This window comes from Eurytemora carolleeae, unplaced genomic scaffold (genome assembly GCF_000591075.1).
Source record: "Eurytemora carolleeae unplaced genomic scaffold, Eaff_2.0 scaffold1373, whole genome shotgun sequence".
NCBI classification, from domain to species: Eukaryota; Metazoa; Arthropoda; class Copepoda; order Calanoida; family Temoridae; genus Eurytemora; species Eurytemora carolleeae.
In genome coordinates, this window is record NW_019397383.1 from 1 (window position 1) to 16,849 (window position 16,849).

Consider the following 16,849-nt stretch of genomic DNA (forward strand, 5'->3'; position numbering starts at 1 on the left):
AGAGTCAGCAGGAGTATAGACCAAGTATATGGGCAGTTCTACTTCATCAGATACCTCACGTTAACATATCCTTTCATAGGATACATGATGACAGGTACATATAGTACAGGGGTATATTTTCTCTGTCCCCGTCTTCTTTATTTTAATTGTTTTTTTGCATTTTTCCCTTGATTTTATATTTAATTAATCATTCTTCACCCCCCTGCCCCCTCACCCTGGGACCCGAAACAAATTTAACAATTTATATTTCAAAACAAAAACAAGTAAATACGTTATAAAGCTTGAACAATTTTTCGAAATATGAAATGTAAAATATTATTTAGATTGTGGCAGAATTTACATTGTACATAAAACCTAATCACAACTACATTTGCATTAAATGATTTAATACATACATAATTTAAGAAAATTAGAAGAACACCAAGTTAAAGAAAAAGATATACAAACTCTATAAAGTAATTGAGTCGTTGCCACAAACTCTGATTTTCTAATACTTATATTGTTGCAACCCAATGTTGACGTAGACCTTAGATATTTCATACTATAAGTTCAGATAATTTAGGTTTACACCATCAGGTTGAAAATTTAATATTGTGGCAAAGACTCAATTACTTTTCATTTTTAATTCTGAAGCTAAACAAACAAAGATATATTAGGAGATTTTATTTTTTTTTTAAATAAATAAACTGAATGAGCCTGGAGGAGAAGTATAAAAATAAATATATTTATTGCCTTGATATAAAGCTTTGATTCATATTTATGATGACAGATATTTATGTTTATATACTTTAATAATGCATTTTACATGCTGTATCTTGTAAATTTTAATGTTTTCACCTTCTCCCCTTTTATTTGGAAGGAGTTATTATGAAAATCAAAGTGGCCATTTTGCAGCATAGCCATTATTTCTTCCTATTAATAACCATCTCGTTATTTTTCAAACTTCATACTTTTCAATAATGTCCGCGAAAAGAAAATTAAACAATGTTAATTTCATTTTTCACACAATATTGGATTTTAAAAAATATACTTTCTACTATGAATTAATTTTATGTCGAATGTCAAATTTGAACAGTGAACAATGAACATTGAACAATGTAGTGAACAGTGAACACTCTGAACACCAGTTTCTATTTAAAGAAAACAAAGACAGTCTGCTAGCTGAGAGCTACTGCTTCAATAAACATCTGTATTTTCAAGCAAAATATCTTTTTAACACATTTGTCAACATTGACTCTCCAGAATCCCCCCCCACTGCGAAACCCTTGATACCAAATAGGTTTATAAGCTTATCCTGACAAAGATGTTTTTGTAGAACACCAAACTAATTTTAAAAAAAGAGAAAAGAGAGAAACTCAATTTCCTGAAAAATCTTACATCAAAGAAGAAAGATTTTATCGAGGAACAAAAGCGTTTTAATGTTTCTTTTTTGTAACTGAACAGGGTGACCTATATTAAATGTCATTTTTGAAGTTTTTTCGAAATTCAAAGTTTTTGATTCAATGCATTGTTAGCAGTTAAGCCAATTTCTTTTACCTCGAAACTATTGAATTTTACAATTCTATTGTGCTTTTAACTTATCTAGTGCAAATGGGGGGGGGGGCTTGGTGGAAATGTGTACGCTTTGTGCCACCCTGTGCAAAGCTCCCGGAGAATAAACAAGCTTTATGAGAGAAAAGAGAGACAAATCTCGACAAGAAAACTAAATTAATAGAAGAAAGGAAAAACTTTTTATTTTCAGTTTTCGTCCTGAATCCGAACTATACCTGGAGAGTTTGGGAATTATTGGATCCGTCCCTGCTGCTTGGCTAATCTTCACCCTGATACTCCTTCTCATATACCTTCTCACACGCTGCTGTGATACTAAGAATAATAAGGTTAGCACCGGCCTTCAATATTTGTTTTTATTTAAATAATTTCTATTATAAACGACCAGGGACCGAATTTAATTAATTGAAGAGTTCGCTGAACTGCATACCGCTGACTTAAATCCTAATCAACCTCATGAATCTTTAACTTTGAATCAGTGATTCAAGATTTTAAGCGGCTGCAGGTAGTTCAGCCACCTAGCTCAAATTCGTTAAATTCATTCCTGGATTCCATGTTTCGGGGCAAGGTCCCAAGCGGAAAAATTTAAAGCAAAATATACATAAAAAAGTGTTGCTCTAATAATTCAAATATCAAATGTGTACTAGTTTCAGCCCTAGGGCCCTTGAAATAAAAAGAGAAATTTATGTACATGTTAAAACTTGAAGAAATGATTACGAGTTCTAATATGAGGATTATATTTTTGATTTAATTTAACAAATCAGATGTTCAAATCCATAAAACACTTTTCTTGCTTCTGCAGACCTATTCAAGATCGGAGTTCTTTTTCTATGATATAATCTGAATAATAGATATTTATAGCAAAGATTTGATAATAATAGAACTCGAAACCTTTTGTAACATTTCTGACGTAGGCCTGGTATTCGTTTCCTCTTTATCACACTTGACAGGGTGCAACATTAAAAAGACTTCGTTTTGCACCGTATCGCTTCCTTTATTTTAGGCTTTACGTTCAAGGAAAAAGATCTTTTTTGTTAAAAAAAATACGTAAATGATATTTGTAACACCATTTTTATCTAATCCTGGGACCTCACACTGAATTTTTTTAAAACTTTGAAGAGAAGACTATGATCTAATAACTCCCCACCTGATGTATGTCGTCGATCTTCAATATTTCAAACCATGAACCCTGATTAATCAAAGTCAAAATTTGAAATATTTAAACGTTGGGGGATTCAGCCCCCTGGATCAGTAAACTCTATGGTTTCTAGTCCCCAATGCTCATCTCCCTGGAAATAATTTTTAACCCTCCTTTGACCAATTCCAGTTTAGGCCCCTGGAAATATCAAAGTTTTACACCAACAGGTTGCAAATATATAAGGACGAGAAAATTAGATTTGATGCGAGTGCTCAAATTATAATTATCTGATATGTTTAGAAGCGTAAATCCCGCCCAGTGCGGTGTTGTCTCTCCTTCTTCTCCCTGGTTTGCTGTGCTGCTCTAGGAGCTGGGTTCTGGGGGAATCATGTTGTTCATGAGGAGTCACAGAAGTTTACTCAAGCTACAGATCATATGTCCAGGCTCATAGAACACGCTCAATCACAGGTATACAATTTACATTATATTTCTGGCAAAATAATAAACAAAAATTAGTAAAAATTACGAAATTGAGACATCTCAAATTTCTTAAATTCGCCATAATTTTTACTGAACTAACTTTGTTTAGCCAGGATGTAGATATTATTTCTCGAAATATTTTCGCTAGAAACTCAGTTACTCAACAGTAAATTAAAGGCAATTTTTTGTAAACAATTGAAACCGGGGCTCACAGAGATCAAATGTTTTGGGTGGCGTTAAACAATCGTATTTAATATTTTTTCTATTAACTTCGTTTCGAACTATAATTTTTGGAGCAATCCTATCTGCACCCCTTGTTTTACTTCGTGTAATTCATAATGTATAATCTAAATTTATCATATAGATTATAATTTTCTTTAAGAATTTAAACCTTCTTACCTATCGCAGCCTAAAAAAGACGATGTCTTCAATAACTAGCTCTCATTTGATGGTTATTTTCAATTCTGATGTCAAGTTGATTATTTCTCTTTTAATGTATTCCTTTTTTTTCTGAATGGCAAATCTGTTATTTAATTTTGTAAAAAAAAATTAACATTAATAATTTTTATGGAAACGTTGATTGTTTACAGAAAGGCTGGAATTTCACAAAACAAAGCATAAAGTCGAATTTAATAAGATTAAAGGGCCTGAAATAGCAATGCGAATATGTGCAAAATGTAACAAACTCCCCTCAGTTTATTTCTCAACCCAAACTTGTTTAGAAATCTCAGAATAATTTTCACATAAAACAAGCTCAGCTAAATTCCTAGAGGCTTACAGACTTAAAATTTGTTTTTTCCTTAGATTTGGGGAAAATAAGTCGAATTAATGTTACTTTTATAGAGAAACCGTAATTATTAATTATCAATTTTTAAATAATAATACGAGGATATTCACTATTTGGGATCAGGCACAGGTTTAAAGGGAACTGTTGAGAATCGTGCAGAAAATGGCATTTGAAAATACGTTCCCAGTCCCTTTAAAGGAAATGTTTTAATTATTACAATTTGGATACATTCCCAGTCCCTTTAATGGAAATGGTTTAATTATTACAAATTGGATACGTTCCCAGTCCCTTTAATGGAAATGTTTTAGTTATTACAAATTGGATACGTTCCCAGTCCCTTTAATGGAAATGTTTTAGTTATTACAAATTGGATATTTTCCCAGTCCCTTTAAAGGAAATGGTTTAATTATTACAAATTGGATAGATATTAAACATCCTGGTTCTTTGTTCTTTATAAATGCAATTAAATATCTGATTAATTTCTCTTCATTAATAAACTTTTTAATGAGTTTGTAATTACAATTTCTTGTTTTTTGGAACACGATATTTAGGTTTTAGAATTTACTTTATAAAGGATTAGACCAACACACCATAAACTCGAAATTTCATATACCTATATCGTAGACCTAAGAATTTTATCAACTGTGAATTTTTTTTAACAAACATGTTGCAAAGATATGGAATTAGAATATTAGACTTTGTAGCCTAGCAAGAGTTCACTGTTTCCTTCAAGTTACTAATCTCTATATTTCCTAGTAACACCGTTCACAATTGTATTGAACATATAACGACTCGACAAGACAACTTTTCAAATTTTTTTTTAACCAGAATATCCCTGAAAGAGATGGCAGAGTGGTGTATGTTGGAATTAAGTCTTTGCCCCAAACTCTTATTTTCTCAACCGTATATCTTTGCAACACAATTTCGTAGACCTTAGAAATTTCAAACTATGAACTCTGCTCGATCAAATAATATAAGTTTGAAATATCAACGATTCACACCCTCAAGTTACAAAGATATAGGGATTAGAAAATTTGAGTTTGTGACAACGACTCAATTCCTTTGGTAGTATGAGGATTTACCGGAAAATATGTCATTGTTTTTTGGATCTCCCTGTATTCTACCTTGACAAGTTTTTTATGTTTGAATTCAAAATCTAAACTGACATATTTATTTGTTTTCAGGCGAATAAGTTCAATGAGGTTCTCTCCCAACAGGTTCGGGGGAACTTAAACAAGCTCTACGACGGAACTTTCAAATCTGTATCCCAATATCAGGTAGGAGGGGCCGGGGGTCAGTTTCGGAGCCACTGTAATATACACAGTTCTCAACTTATGAAATATATTAGGTTGACCTTACAATCCAAAGCATATTTATTAGTAGGGGGTACAATTTCAAACCTGCAAAACACTGGTTTCCAGCTCATGTGCTGAAAGAGTATTTGGTAAAATCCTAAAAGAAAACATGATTTTTATAAAATGTATTGTTGAGATATTGTTTATTTTGAATTCTACCTTTTGATAGACGTTTATTTATTTTTCTGGTGTAACAGAAAATCCTTTAAAAGATATATTCTCCAGACTGTTTCCTTTGTCCCAAGTTATGTTGAGTTATGCTGAAGTATTGATAAGTTTTCCTCTCCAGGGAAGAACACAAAATAAGGTTTTAAACTCATGAATTTTAAAATCTTCTAAACATTTGTTACATTTGCAAAGTTCTGAAAGGAATTGATTTCTCTGAGGAAAGTTATATTTCAAGATTTAGAGTAGTTTTTTCTTTTCCACTTTCTCATACCTTACTCTTCCCACTTATTAAAGACATCCTTATCATTCTTATTCTCATTCTTAACATTATTGCTATAATTCTATTAGTAAGTTTTTAACCATATCCTTATAATTCTCATCCTTCTCATTATTATCTTTATATTATTCTTATTCTTATGATTATCAACATTATTATTATTCTCAGTTTTTATTCGTATCCTTCTAATTCTTCTAATTCTTGTTTTAATTTTAATAATTCTTGTTCTAATTCTAATAATTCTTATTCTCAACCTTTTCGTTCTTATTCTTATCAACGCTATTCTTAGTTTTTTTATCCTTATTATCGTTCTTATCATTCCTATTCTCATCCTTATTATTATTATAATCAATGCTTCTTATTCTTTTTCTTATTCTTATTATTCTTATCATTATTATTATATACTTTATAGTTTTATTCGTACATCCTTATAATTTTTATTCTCGTTCTATTATTCATATTCTTATTCTCATGTTATTCTTATTCTTCACCCCCTCCCCCATGATAAACTATATAGATAAATACTTGATCATGGTATTCACAACAAAAAAGTTTTGATCTCTAGTCCCCACTTTAGAGAAGGTTCAATATTACAGGCTTATTCTTTTTCTTATTCTTATTATTCTTATCATTATTATTATATACTTTATAGTTTTATTCGTACATCCTTATAATTTTTAGTCTCGTTCTATTATTCGTATTCTTATCCCCATGCTACTCTTATTCTCCCCCCCCTCCCCCCCCACCCCCCCTGTAATTCAAGTGTAATACAAGCATGTGCTCTTATACCACTATACTCCGATATGGTACAACTTTAGAATACAAGATGAGGTAGAGCTAGATACAAATTACGATTAGTTTAGGATTCTAAAGGTTTTCATTCACCTCATTTTTCTTCTTAAAACATCTTTATATAAAAGTAGTAATCTCTGTTAGTTTGTTTGTATGTCCGATCATAACTTATGAACCCTTAGACCGATTTGCTTCAAAATTTTAACTAGGGAACTCGGTAGAACCAAGAAAATGTTCTTAGCTTGGTTTAAAATTCTAGTTTGAGTGAGTGGACTTTTATAGAGAAAGTTTAGTTTCCAGGCTAAACTGGGTTCTCAAGATAGTACATTTATAAGAAATCTTGTTAAAGAAGATTCCGACATTTTCAAAAAAATGGTTTTTCATGAAAATTCTTGTAATTTATATTATTTTGTCTGCGGAAGATAAAATAGAAAATAATGGACACTTAACGAGAGCTCGTCTATTTTTAAGAATTTGAAAAATTCCAACCTTTTGTCTTTGATGGTTTGTAACACTGTTCCGGGGGAATTAGGGGAACTTCTGATGAGGAGTAATTCAATTTCTTATATAGACTTAATACATAGATAGAGTCATAGATCTATCTAGCATAGATATATACATAGGTATTTAGGTACATAGAGTCATAGATCTATCTAGAATAGATATATACATAGGTACATAGAGTCATAGATCTATCTAGAATAGATATATACATAGGTACACAGAGTCATAGAGTCATAGATCTATCTAGAATAGATATATACATTGATGCATAGAGTCAAAGATCTATCTAGAATAGATGTATACATTGGTGCATAGAGTCATAGATCTATCTAGAATAGATATATACATAGGTACATAGAGTTATAGAGTCATAGATCTATCTAGAATAGATATATACATAGGTACATGCAGAGTCATAGAGTCATAGATCTATCTTGAATAGATATATACATAGGTACATAAAGTCATAGAGTCATAGATCTATCTAGAATAGATATATACATAGGTACATAGAGTCAGAGTCATAGAATCATCTAGAATAGATTTAGATGGACTCAAGGATCTATCTAAAATAGATATGTACATAGGGCCAAGGATCTATGTAGTCTAGATAATATATGATATACTTAGAAGTATGCGAAATATTAGATGAACTTGATTTGATGTAAACTGTATCGTTCTTACTCTTTTAACTCTTTTATAAAAATAATCAAATATAGTTTTGAGAAAAATTCCAAGGAAAAAAACTACTAAAGATTTAGGTTTGAAAGATAAAGCTATTTTATACAAATTTCCCTTTTAACCTGAGTGTATTTTCTATTCCTTATATTGGGATTAGAGATTAGTCTCTTCTATTTTCAGCCTCCCCACCCCCTCCATCCTACCTAAATCCTCCCCCCCCCATTCTTCCTAAATATCCAATATTACTTCAGCAATATTGCTGAACCAGGCCGGGAAGGGGGGGGGGTAGGCAATATCCGACAAAATGGACGGAAAACAAGCATAAGTTTGGCAAATATTATTTAGACCCTGGGTCAAAGTTTGAATTGAAAGTTGGATAGAAGTTCAAAGCTTAGTAGAAAATGAAAACTCGCCACGAACTCTTATTTTCTAATCCTTAGATCTTTGCAATAGCCTGATATTGTAGACCTTTAATATTTCAAACTATGATAAAATCGTCGAAGTTTGAAATATGATAGACGACTGTACACAGTATTAACCAAGTTTTTATTCTTATCTTTTGCTAAAAACTTGTTTTTATCTTTATACGATCATTTAATAAACCTTCAAAAATCAAAAACAAGTCAAAATTCAATCTTAGGACCGTCATAAAGTCTAATCTAGTGTAGATAACTTCTCTATTTCTCTCTCTCTCCCCCCTCCCTCGGTTTCAGTAGAATCTGGATCCTAGATGAGATAAAAGAAAGGATGGATTCCTTGTTCTCCGAATAGGTTTGATAAGTGGGTGGGAGATATAGAATAAAGGGAAATGATAAATCGATATTAGATATAGCTGGTCAAACCCTAGACCAAATTAGCCATGGGTACCGGGTACCCTGGGGGTTACATAGGCTAAAATTATCTTATTTTTTTTCTTCAAAAATCTGATTTTTTTCAAAATTCGAAAGAAGCTAGAAGTTAATATTATGTTGGACACTTTTGAATGGACTGATTGAGTTTAACTAATTCTCTCGGATCCGGAATTGTATGTATTTATTTATTAATGCTACACTTTTAAAAGGCAAGTTTTTTCATTCTTTTTCATACTTTTTACCTAAAATTTCCTTTATTTTCACTATTTCAGAGAAAAAAAATTTTGTTTGGCGCTCCGCGCTGGAGAAAATATACACCCTTGCATTATATTTGTTATAAAAGTGGAAGAAGTAGACTACGTTTTAAGGACCCTTCATTGACTTATAGAACAAATATAATGCAAGGGTGTATATTTTCTCCAGCGCGGAGCGCCAAACAAAATTTTAAGTTTTTTCTCTGAAATAGTGAAAATAAAAGGAAATTTTGGGTAAAAATATCAAAAAGAAGGGGAAAAAACTTGCCTTTAATGTCCAATTTTTCATTTTTTACCTCCCAAATCTACAAAAAATTATTCCCCCCCCCCCCCCTGAAAAATATACACCCCTGAGAAAATATATAAAAAGATGCCCGACTTGCTTGTGTGCACCTCTTAATACATTATAGTTGAGATACTTTGTCATTATTGAATAAAAAGGGATATTAAATTTATACATTTTTTTAGAGTTAAAATCAAAATTGCAACTTTTCTTACATTTTAAATATTTTTCAGTTCTTATTCATGTTCATTAAAAGAACAAAAACTCAACTTTGACGGCCCTCGCTGAACTTAACTACTTCATATTTAAGGGGGAATTTTTAGGAAAGATATATTTTTTTAAAATGCATTGATCACGCATTATATTGATTTTAAACTCTTTTAATATTTCCGGTCAAACATTTTGTGTAAAATAGCGTTAATCTTCAACGCTTAATCTTGATATTTCAATGTGACTTTAACATTAAGAGGATAATATGCTTGAACTTATGTTATCCCTCCCATGGATTCCGATTACAGGATGATTTATTAATTTAATCTGTAGGATGATAAACTATATAGATAAATACTTGATCATGGTATTCACAACAAAAAAGTTTTGATCTCTAGTCCCCACTTTAGAGAAGGTTCAATATTACAGGATAAAGGAGCACACCAGGAGCTGATGGAGCAGAGGTTTAATACTTTAATATTTCAGGATAAAGGAGCACACCAGGAGCTGATGAGCAGAGGTTTAATACTTAAATATTTCAGGATAAAGGAGCACACCAGGAGCTGATGAGCAGAGGTTTAATACTTAAATATTTCAGGATATAGGAGCATACCAGGAGCTGAGGGAGCAGAGGTTTAATACTTTAATATTACAGGATAAAGGAGCACACCAGGTGCTGATGGAGCAGAGGTTTAATACTATAATATTCCAGGATATAGGAGCACACCAGGAGCTGATGGAGCAAAGGTTTAATACTTAAATATTTCAGGATAAAGGAGCACACCAGGAGCTGATGGAGCATGCTGAATTCATCCTCGGCAATATCACCTACGGGTTGAAGGCCATGGATAGTGTTAGGTTTAGGTTACTGGATAAACAGGATAAACCTATCTCTATTCAACAAATTCCTAGAAGGTTATTATTATTATTATTATGATTAGGGTTGAAAAAGTGGAGATAGTACGGTGGCCTGTAACGATGACCCTGCTGGGAGTATGCTCCGTGTTTTGTCTTCTTCTCTTTATCGGAGCAATCGTTCACTCCCGGGGCACCTTGATTCTCTTCTCCGTCTGCGGTCTCTTCTCCATCATCTTGCTCTGGCTCATCACTGCGGTCTACATCACCCTAGCTGTAGCTGTAGCAGGTTAGTAAACTAGATTCTGTACAACTCAGATTCATAGCAATCTGGCGAATTGTTGGATGCTCGTTGTGATACGTTTTCTTAAAATCACAATATTGAAGAATTTCCTCAATGCAACTGAGCCTTTGCCACAAACTCAACCTTTCTTATCACTATATCTTTTTAATTTGATTATTTAAACCTCTGATATTTTAAACTTTTACTATTTGATCTAATAGAATTTATAGTTTAAAATATATAAGTTCTACGACATTAGGTTGCAAAGATATAGGGATTCGTAGATCAGAGTTTGTGGCATAGTCTCAATTACTTTACAGGGTTGCAGCTTTTCTCAAATGAATATAGGCCGAGCAACAGAGGCGTTGCAAATGTCGTTATTTTTCTCATAAATAAATTTAGAAAGAATTTAGTTTTTCTGCATCCAGTCCACTTTCCTATTTATTGGATTTTCAAAATTAACTTTAGTGCATAATCCCCGCTTATCTAGATTTGTGTACTGATCCGAACCCATGGGTTGAACGAAGCTTGAAATCTGAGTATAATGTGTCGGTAGAGATATCCAACTACTACCTCAGATGTACTCCCAATAGGGTGAATCCGTTCGAGACTGGACTACAGGTAATATTTTTCACTTGTTAAAAAAATCACAATGGCGGCTATTGTCCATTTGATTACTAATGCTTATTTCATCCGCTAGGAGGCGCAGAACGCCGCATTGAAGATTGATACCTACGTGAAGATTGTAAGCCGAATCTCTCGGAATCTGTACGGGGACAAGGATCTGAACCCTTCACTGGACCAGCTAGTTACTGGATCTCAGCAGACCATTAATATTATGGGAGAACTAAACAATAGTTTGAAATGTGACCAACTTTACAGGTATATAACAGTGTACACTGTACAGGTATATAACAGTGTACACTGTACAGGTATATAACAGTGTACACTGTACAGGTATATAACAGTGTACACTGTACATGTATATAACAGTGTTCACTGTACAGGTATATAACAGTGTACACTGTACAGGACTGAACCTTAGTGCAAACTTTAATTTTACAAACCTTTTATCTTTGCAACCTGATTGTGTAAACCTTGAACCCTTTTATGCAGTAGAATGCGCATTGCGCAAGTTACTTTTGTACTTTCAAAAGTATAAACATTATCAACACTTGATTAGACAAATCTTTTAAGGGTATTGCCATCTTTGCATGGAGTTTCACTTGAATTTATCCTTACAGTCCTGTTAAGTATTCGTAACTCTGGTTATTTGATCTAAGAGAATTCATAGTTTAAAATATCAAAGGTCTGCGACATCAGAGCAAGTAAAGGTATACGGATGAAAAAATTAGAGTTGAAAGCCAAAACCAAGGTTATGCCCGTTAATGAAAAAGATTTAGTAGATTATAAAAACTAGGAAATTAAAGATTGATAAAGAATGTTGTATACTAAAAGAAGATAAAAAATACAAAATACATTTATACTTGAAAGATAATAATCAAAGCGCACCCATTAGTATTATACAAATGTTCTCTTAACGGAAAACATTAAGATTTAAACTTGCAGGTTATACAACGCCGCTCTGGTCTCAACTTGTGACCAAGGACTGTTTGGACTCCTTGTCATGCTCGTCTCTGCTGCACTCTGCGCGCTAGTGTTTACACTTCTCGTCTGGTGTAATTCACATACTTGGATATACTTCAAGCACAAGGGGAAATACGTCAAGGTAAGTTTTTTATATTCAGGAAATGTGAAATGGGAAGGGTGATGAGGAGCATATCCTGGGATAATGGGAGCGTATTCTGCGACGATAGGGAGCGTATCCTGAGAAACTGGGGAGTATATTCTGGTATAAAAGGGAGCGTATGCTGAGAAACTGGGGAGTATATTCTGGGTTAAAAGGGAGCGTATCCTGAGAAAATAGGGAGTATATTCTGGGATAAAAGGGAACGTATCCTGAGAAACTGGGGAGTATATTCTGGGATAAAAAGGAGCGTATCCTGGAAAAAGACCTATTTCTCTGGATGTTTTTATAAATATAAAATCTAGACAGATAAGATTAAATAGTTTTTATCTCAGGTTGATAAAATCTAGACAGATAAGATCAAATAGTTTTTATCTCAGGTTGATAAAATCTAGACAGATAAGATTAAATAGTTTTTATCTCAGGTTGATGATCAAGATCCCTATATGCCTCTGTCAACTATTGACCGTGGGCGTGCCCCTAACCTAGGAGGCGGGCCCCCAACATACCAAAGGTCTAGGACCATACATACCCCACCTCAGACTCCGCCTTATCACGGCACTCTCAACGGACATGGACACGCCCCCTTCCCTGGTAAAAATGGCACTATGGAAATGAAGGCTCCTATAACTGCTCCGCCCACTGTGCACGCCGGTGTTGGGTAAATATATAAATCTTCTAATAGTTTATATTTTGGAATTGTTGTTTTGCTGATCAATGATGATGTGTTGATTATATTATTTTATGGATGATGGTTGGATGGATGTATAAACCCAAATTGTCAATTGTCCATTTTCTAAATATTTCTGCAGCTACGGACATATTGGAACTCTGAACCGTGGAATGGGTATGGGTCCTCCTCCTCAAGGATTCATGAATCCAACCCATCACGGAACCCTGGGCAGACCTAAACCTCAGAACCCTGGATACTCAACGTAAACCTTAGTTTCATTCCGCTCTAAACCTTAGTTTAATTCCGCTCTAACCTTAGTTTCATCCCTCTCTAAACCTTAGTTTAATTCCGCTCTAAACCTTAGTTTTATTCCTCTCTAAACCTTAGCTTAATCCCTCTCTAACCTTAGTTTTATTCCTCTCTAAACCTTAGCTTAATTCCTCTCTAAACCTTAGTTTTATTCCTCTCTAAACCTTAGTTTTATTCCGCTCTAACCCTTAGTTTAATTCCACTCTAAACCTTAGCTTTATTCCTCTCTAAACCTTAGTTTTATTCCGCTCTAACCCTTAGTTTTATTCCTCTCTAAACCTTAGTTTTATTCCGCTCTAACCCTTGGTTTAATTCCACTCTAAACCTTAGCTTTATTCCTCTCTAAACCTTAGTTTTATTCCTCTCTAACCCTTAGTTTTATTCCATTCTAACCCTTATTTTAATTTGCTCTAATCCTAGTTTCATTCCTCTATGACCTTAGTTTCATTCCGCTCTAACCCCAGTTTTGTTCCATTCTAACTCTAGTTTCATTCCGTTGTAACCCTAGTTTGTATTACCTCCTGCATGTAGAATTTGAATGTGTGTTTTGTTTTAATTTTAGATTTTAACTAAGCTAACTAAATAACAACAACTAGTATACTTTGATCTCATTCATCTTTTTGTATGATTAATATTATTAATATTTTTTGTTTATCAATACAGAATACATACATTATACAATATATTAAATAATGGTTCGGAATATCTAATATCCATTCAGCCTCTAACTACATGCCCAGACCGAGGGGGCTTTTAGATTTTAGGGGGGGGGGTAGACTGGTTTTTGTCGTAATACTCCCTTTAAAATGCATTTGTCTTGTGTTTCATGGTGAGAATAGACAAAATGAACATAATTTTGGAAACACCCTGTAAATACATAAAATATTAGTTTGCAAGGAAAATTATGGATTATTGAACGCCTAACCCGAATATTCATTTTTCAAATTTACAATTTTCCATCCATAATGTTTAAAATTATAGAAGAGGCTTTTTTTCTGTAATAATTTAGATTTATCAGGGATGTGTGGGGGGGGGGGTGTACGTTTGGGCCCTGTTAATACATAAAATGTTAATTTGCAAAGAAAATTATGGATATTGTAAAGCCTAACCCGAATATTCAATTTTATATTTATTTAAATTTACTTAAAGTATCTGATTACTTACACAAATTCAAATTTTCTAATCCTTATATCTTAGCAACCTGATGTTATAAACTGTTAGATCAAAAAGTCGAAATTTAGAATATCAAATGTTTACGCCATCAAAGGGATTAAAAAATTTGAGTTTAGTGTTCCGTATCTTTATCTAAACCTTAGTTTTAAATTTCTAGGTTTGACTCTAACACTGCACGACGAATTTTAGTTTGAATTAGTTCTGATATATTGATCAATTGATGCATGCTTGCTTGTATTTTGTGAAATTAATATTTAATATTGGCGCTAGTAAACCCTCCTAGATTAATAACCTTACACTTAAAGTTACAATAGTTTTTAAAATATAGGTCCATCTCAAGTATATTTAAATCAGAAATTATTACGCACAACTATTTTAAACATAAAACCCCGGGAGCATATCATAAAGGAAAAAAGAAAAAATAAAAAAATATTTTTTCTTACGGACAAAATTCAGGACCTTCAAATAGTTAAAATGTTAATTTAGTGTTGTGTTATTATTTTTATTTGTAAGAATCCCTTTTTAAATATTTTTTTTTATTCTTTTTAGTTTAAAAACTTGAATTTAATAATCTTATTGTTCAGGTATGGTGGAGTGCCGGGTGGAGCAGCTAGTACCATGACCCTCGGCCGACGAGGTCACTATGCTTCCCTTCGTGCCACCAGGGCCGTAGATAATGATCTACCTTTGCTTGGTCCTAACCAAGGACAGTACGCTACTCTCTCTAAAGGTTGCAAAACCCTCGAGTCAGCTGATTTCTACTAAGCAGCTGATCCATCGAAAATTTCGTGGATTTCTAATTAATTAAAAGCTGATTTCTACATAACAGTTCGAGAAATCTCGATTTCGTCTACAAAATCAGCAATGCTTGAAAATCAGCTAGATTTTAGCTATAATATTAAAACTTCTAATCAGCAGAAATTCTACTTCCAACCTTTTCCAACCTCAAGTTTTCAATGTCACAAACTCGTGATCAGGATATATAAACTATCAGTGCTGGGCTCAGCTAATACCTAGCATGGGCTCAGATCCTAAAGACGACCCTTGGCTCAGATCCCATCAAACCTAGGATCAGATCATACCTAGTCTAGGCTCAGATTCTCCCTGGCCTTGGCTCAAACGTCCTGAGCTGAGCACATCCATTCTGAACACGTGATTTGAATCCCTCTGCTGAGTAAGAAATTATTAGCCATGCAGAAAGTTGCCAAATGTCTGAAAATAAAAAAGAATATTATTGTGATCTCTCCATCATCAAAACTGTTTCAAAAAATGACTGTTCTCCTTTTATAGTGAATCAATTTACTCTTCCTTTAAGTGACCATTCTAGCCCTGAACCTTTCGCGGATTTATCATATTTTGCGGCATTATCTTGAATCTTCATATTGGAAGCAGCTGAGAAGACAAAATTCAAATTTTTTAAATTATCTTTTTTTTTGTATTATTGTTATTACAGCATTCAATAGTTTGGTGAGTTTCATCAATGCAACTGTACAACAAATGTTGTACCGTAAGTCAAATTATCAAAATGTTGCACTCAACATTTGACATAAATTTCTTAATTGTATCATATGTCAACTTTTTGTTTTGTTTTAACAGAATTAAACCAATATTTCTTATCTTTGTAACTACATAAAGACGTTTCATGTACAGTTTTGATTGTACAGATGTACATAACTGAAACTAAAAAGAAAATTTTGTCTTTCCGTGCCCCCGCCATTTTTTAGTTTAATTAAACCATTTTATAATTCATAACATAATAATGTAAACCTTGTACATATTACGTACATACTTAATATATTTAGTTCTGGTAATAACTTAAATATATGTACACTCTACTGAACTGTACTGTACTGTACTGTTTGTAAAGAAGTTTTTATTAACAAAGCAAACTGTACAGAAACCATGTAAGGCTGATTTTAAACTCTTATTCCAAAAATTTACCTTTTATCAGTTTGATTTCTTTCTTTTTAATTAGCTCATAAAATTGTAATGTTTTTTTTGTAGTGAGTCGAAATGTTTTTACATCTTAATTCAGAGCTGAAAACTTTAGAATGGTGGATATCGAGATTAATGCGTGATCCTCTCTTTTTCTTAATCTCGAGACTAACTTAATCTTGTAAGCTTGTATCCTGAAACGTGTATAAAATTCAACCAATCAGAGTCGCGTATATGAAGCCGATAAATTTGAAATTTTGCGCGCCATTTAAGATTTCATACAGAAATGGGAGGAACTCTCTAATTTAGAAAGCCGGTTTTTGATTTTTCTCTGCTATATCCAAGAAAGAACGGTTTAAGAAGAAAATCAAAAGTGTGTCCATTGGATACTCGATCAGATTAAATAATCGGGATTAAGGATATCTCATTCAAAAGTTTTCAGCTCAGGTTGCATAATTTTAAATATTTCGAACCGGGGTTAAAATATCAAAAACTAAATAAAATTTGAAAATCAAAATTTTATAAACGAGCTCACTTTGCTAAAAC

At 32.9% G+C, this 16,849-nt stretch overlaps 1 protein-coding gene across 1 annotated transcript; it reads left to right on the top strand.

The window, feature by feature from the left end:
* Window positions 1-5: 5 nt before the first annotated feature.
* Window positions 6-16,208, top strand: LOC111713992 (protein tweety; the record flags this gene model as incomplete). Its single annotated transcript, XM_023488992.1, has 12 exons — window positions 6-94; window positions 1,742-1,877; window positions 2,987-3,154; window positions 5,138-5,230; window positions 10,098-10,241; window positions 10,274-10,472; window positions 10,957-11,087; window positions 11,167-11,348; window positions 12,036-12,195; window positions 12,639-12,874; window positions 13,026-13,148; window positions 14,953-16,208. Coding segments are annotated over 12 exons (1,842 nt in total), but the record flags the coding sequence as incomplete, so codon positions are not given.
* Window positions 16,209-16,849: the final 641 nt, after the last annotated feature.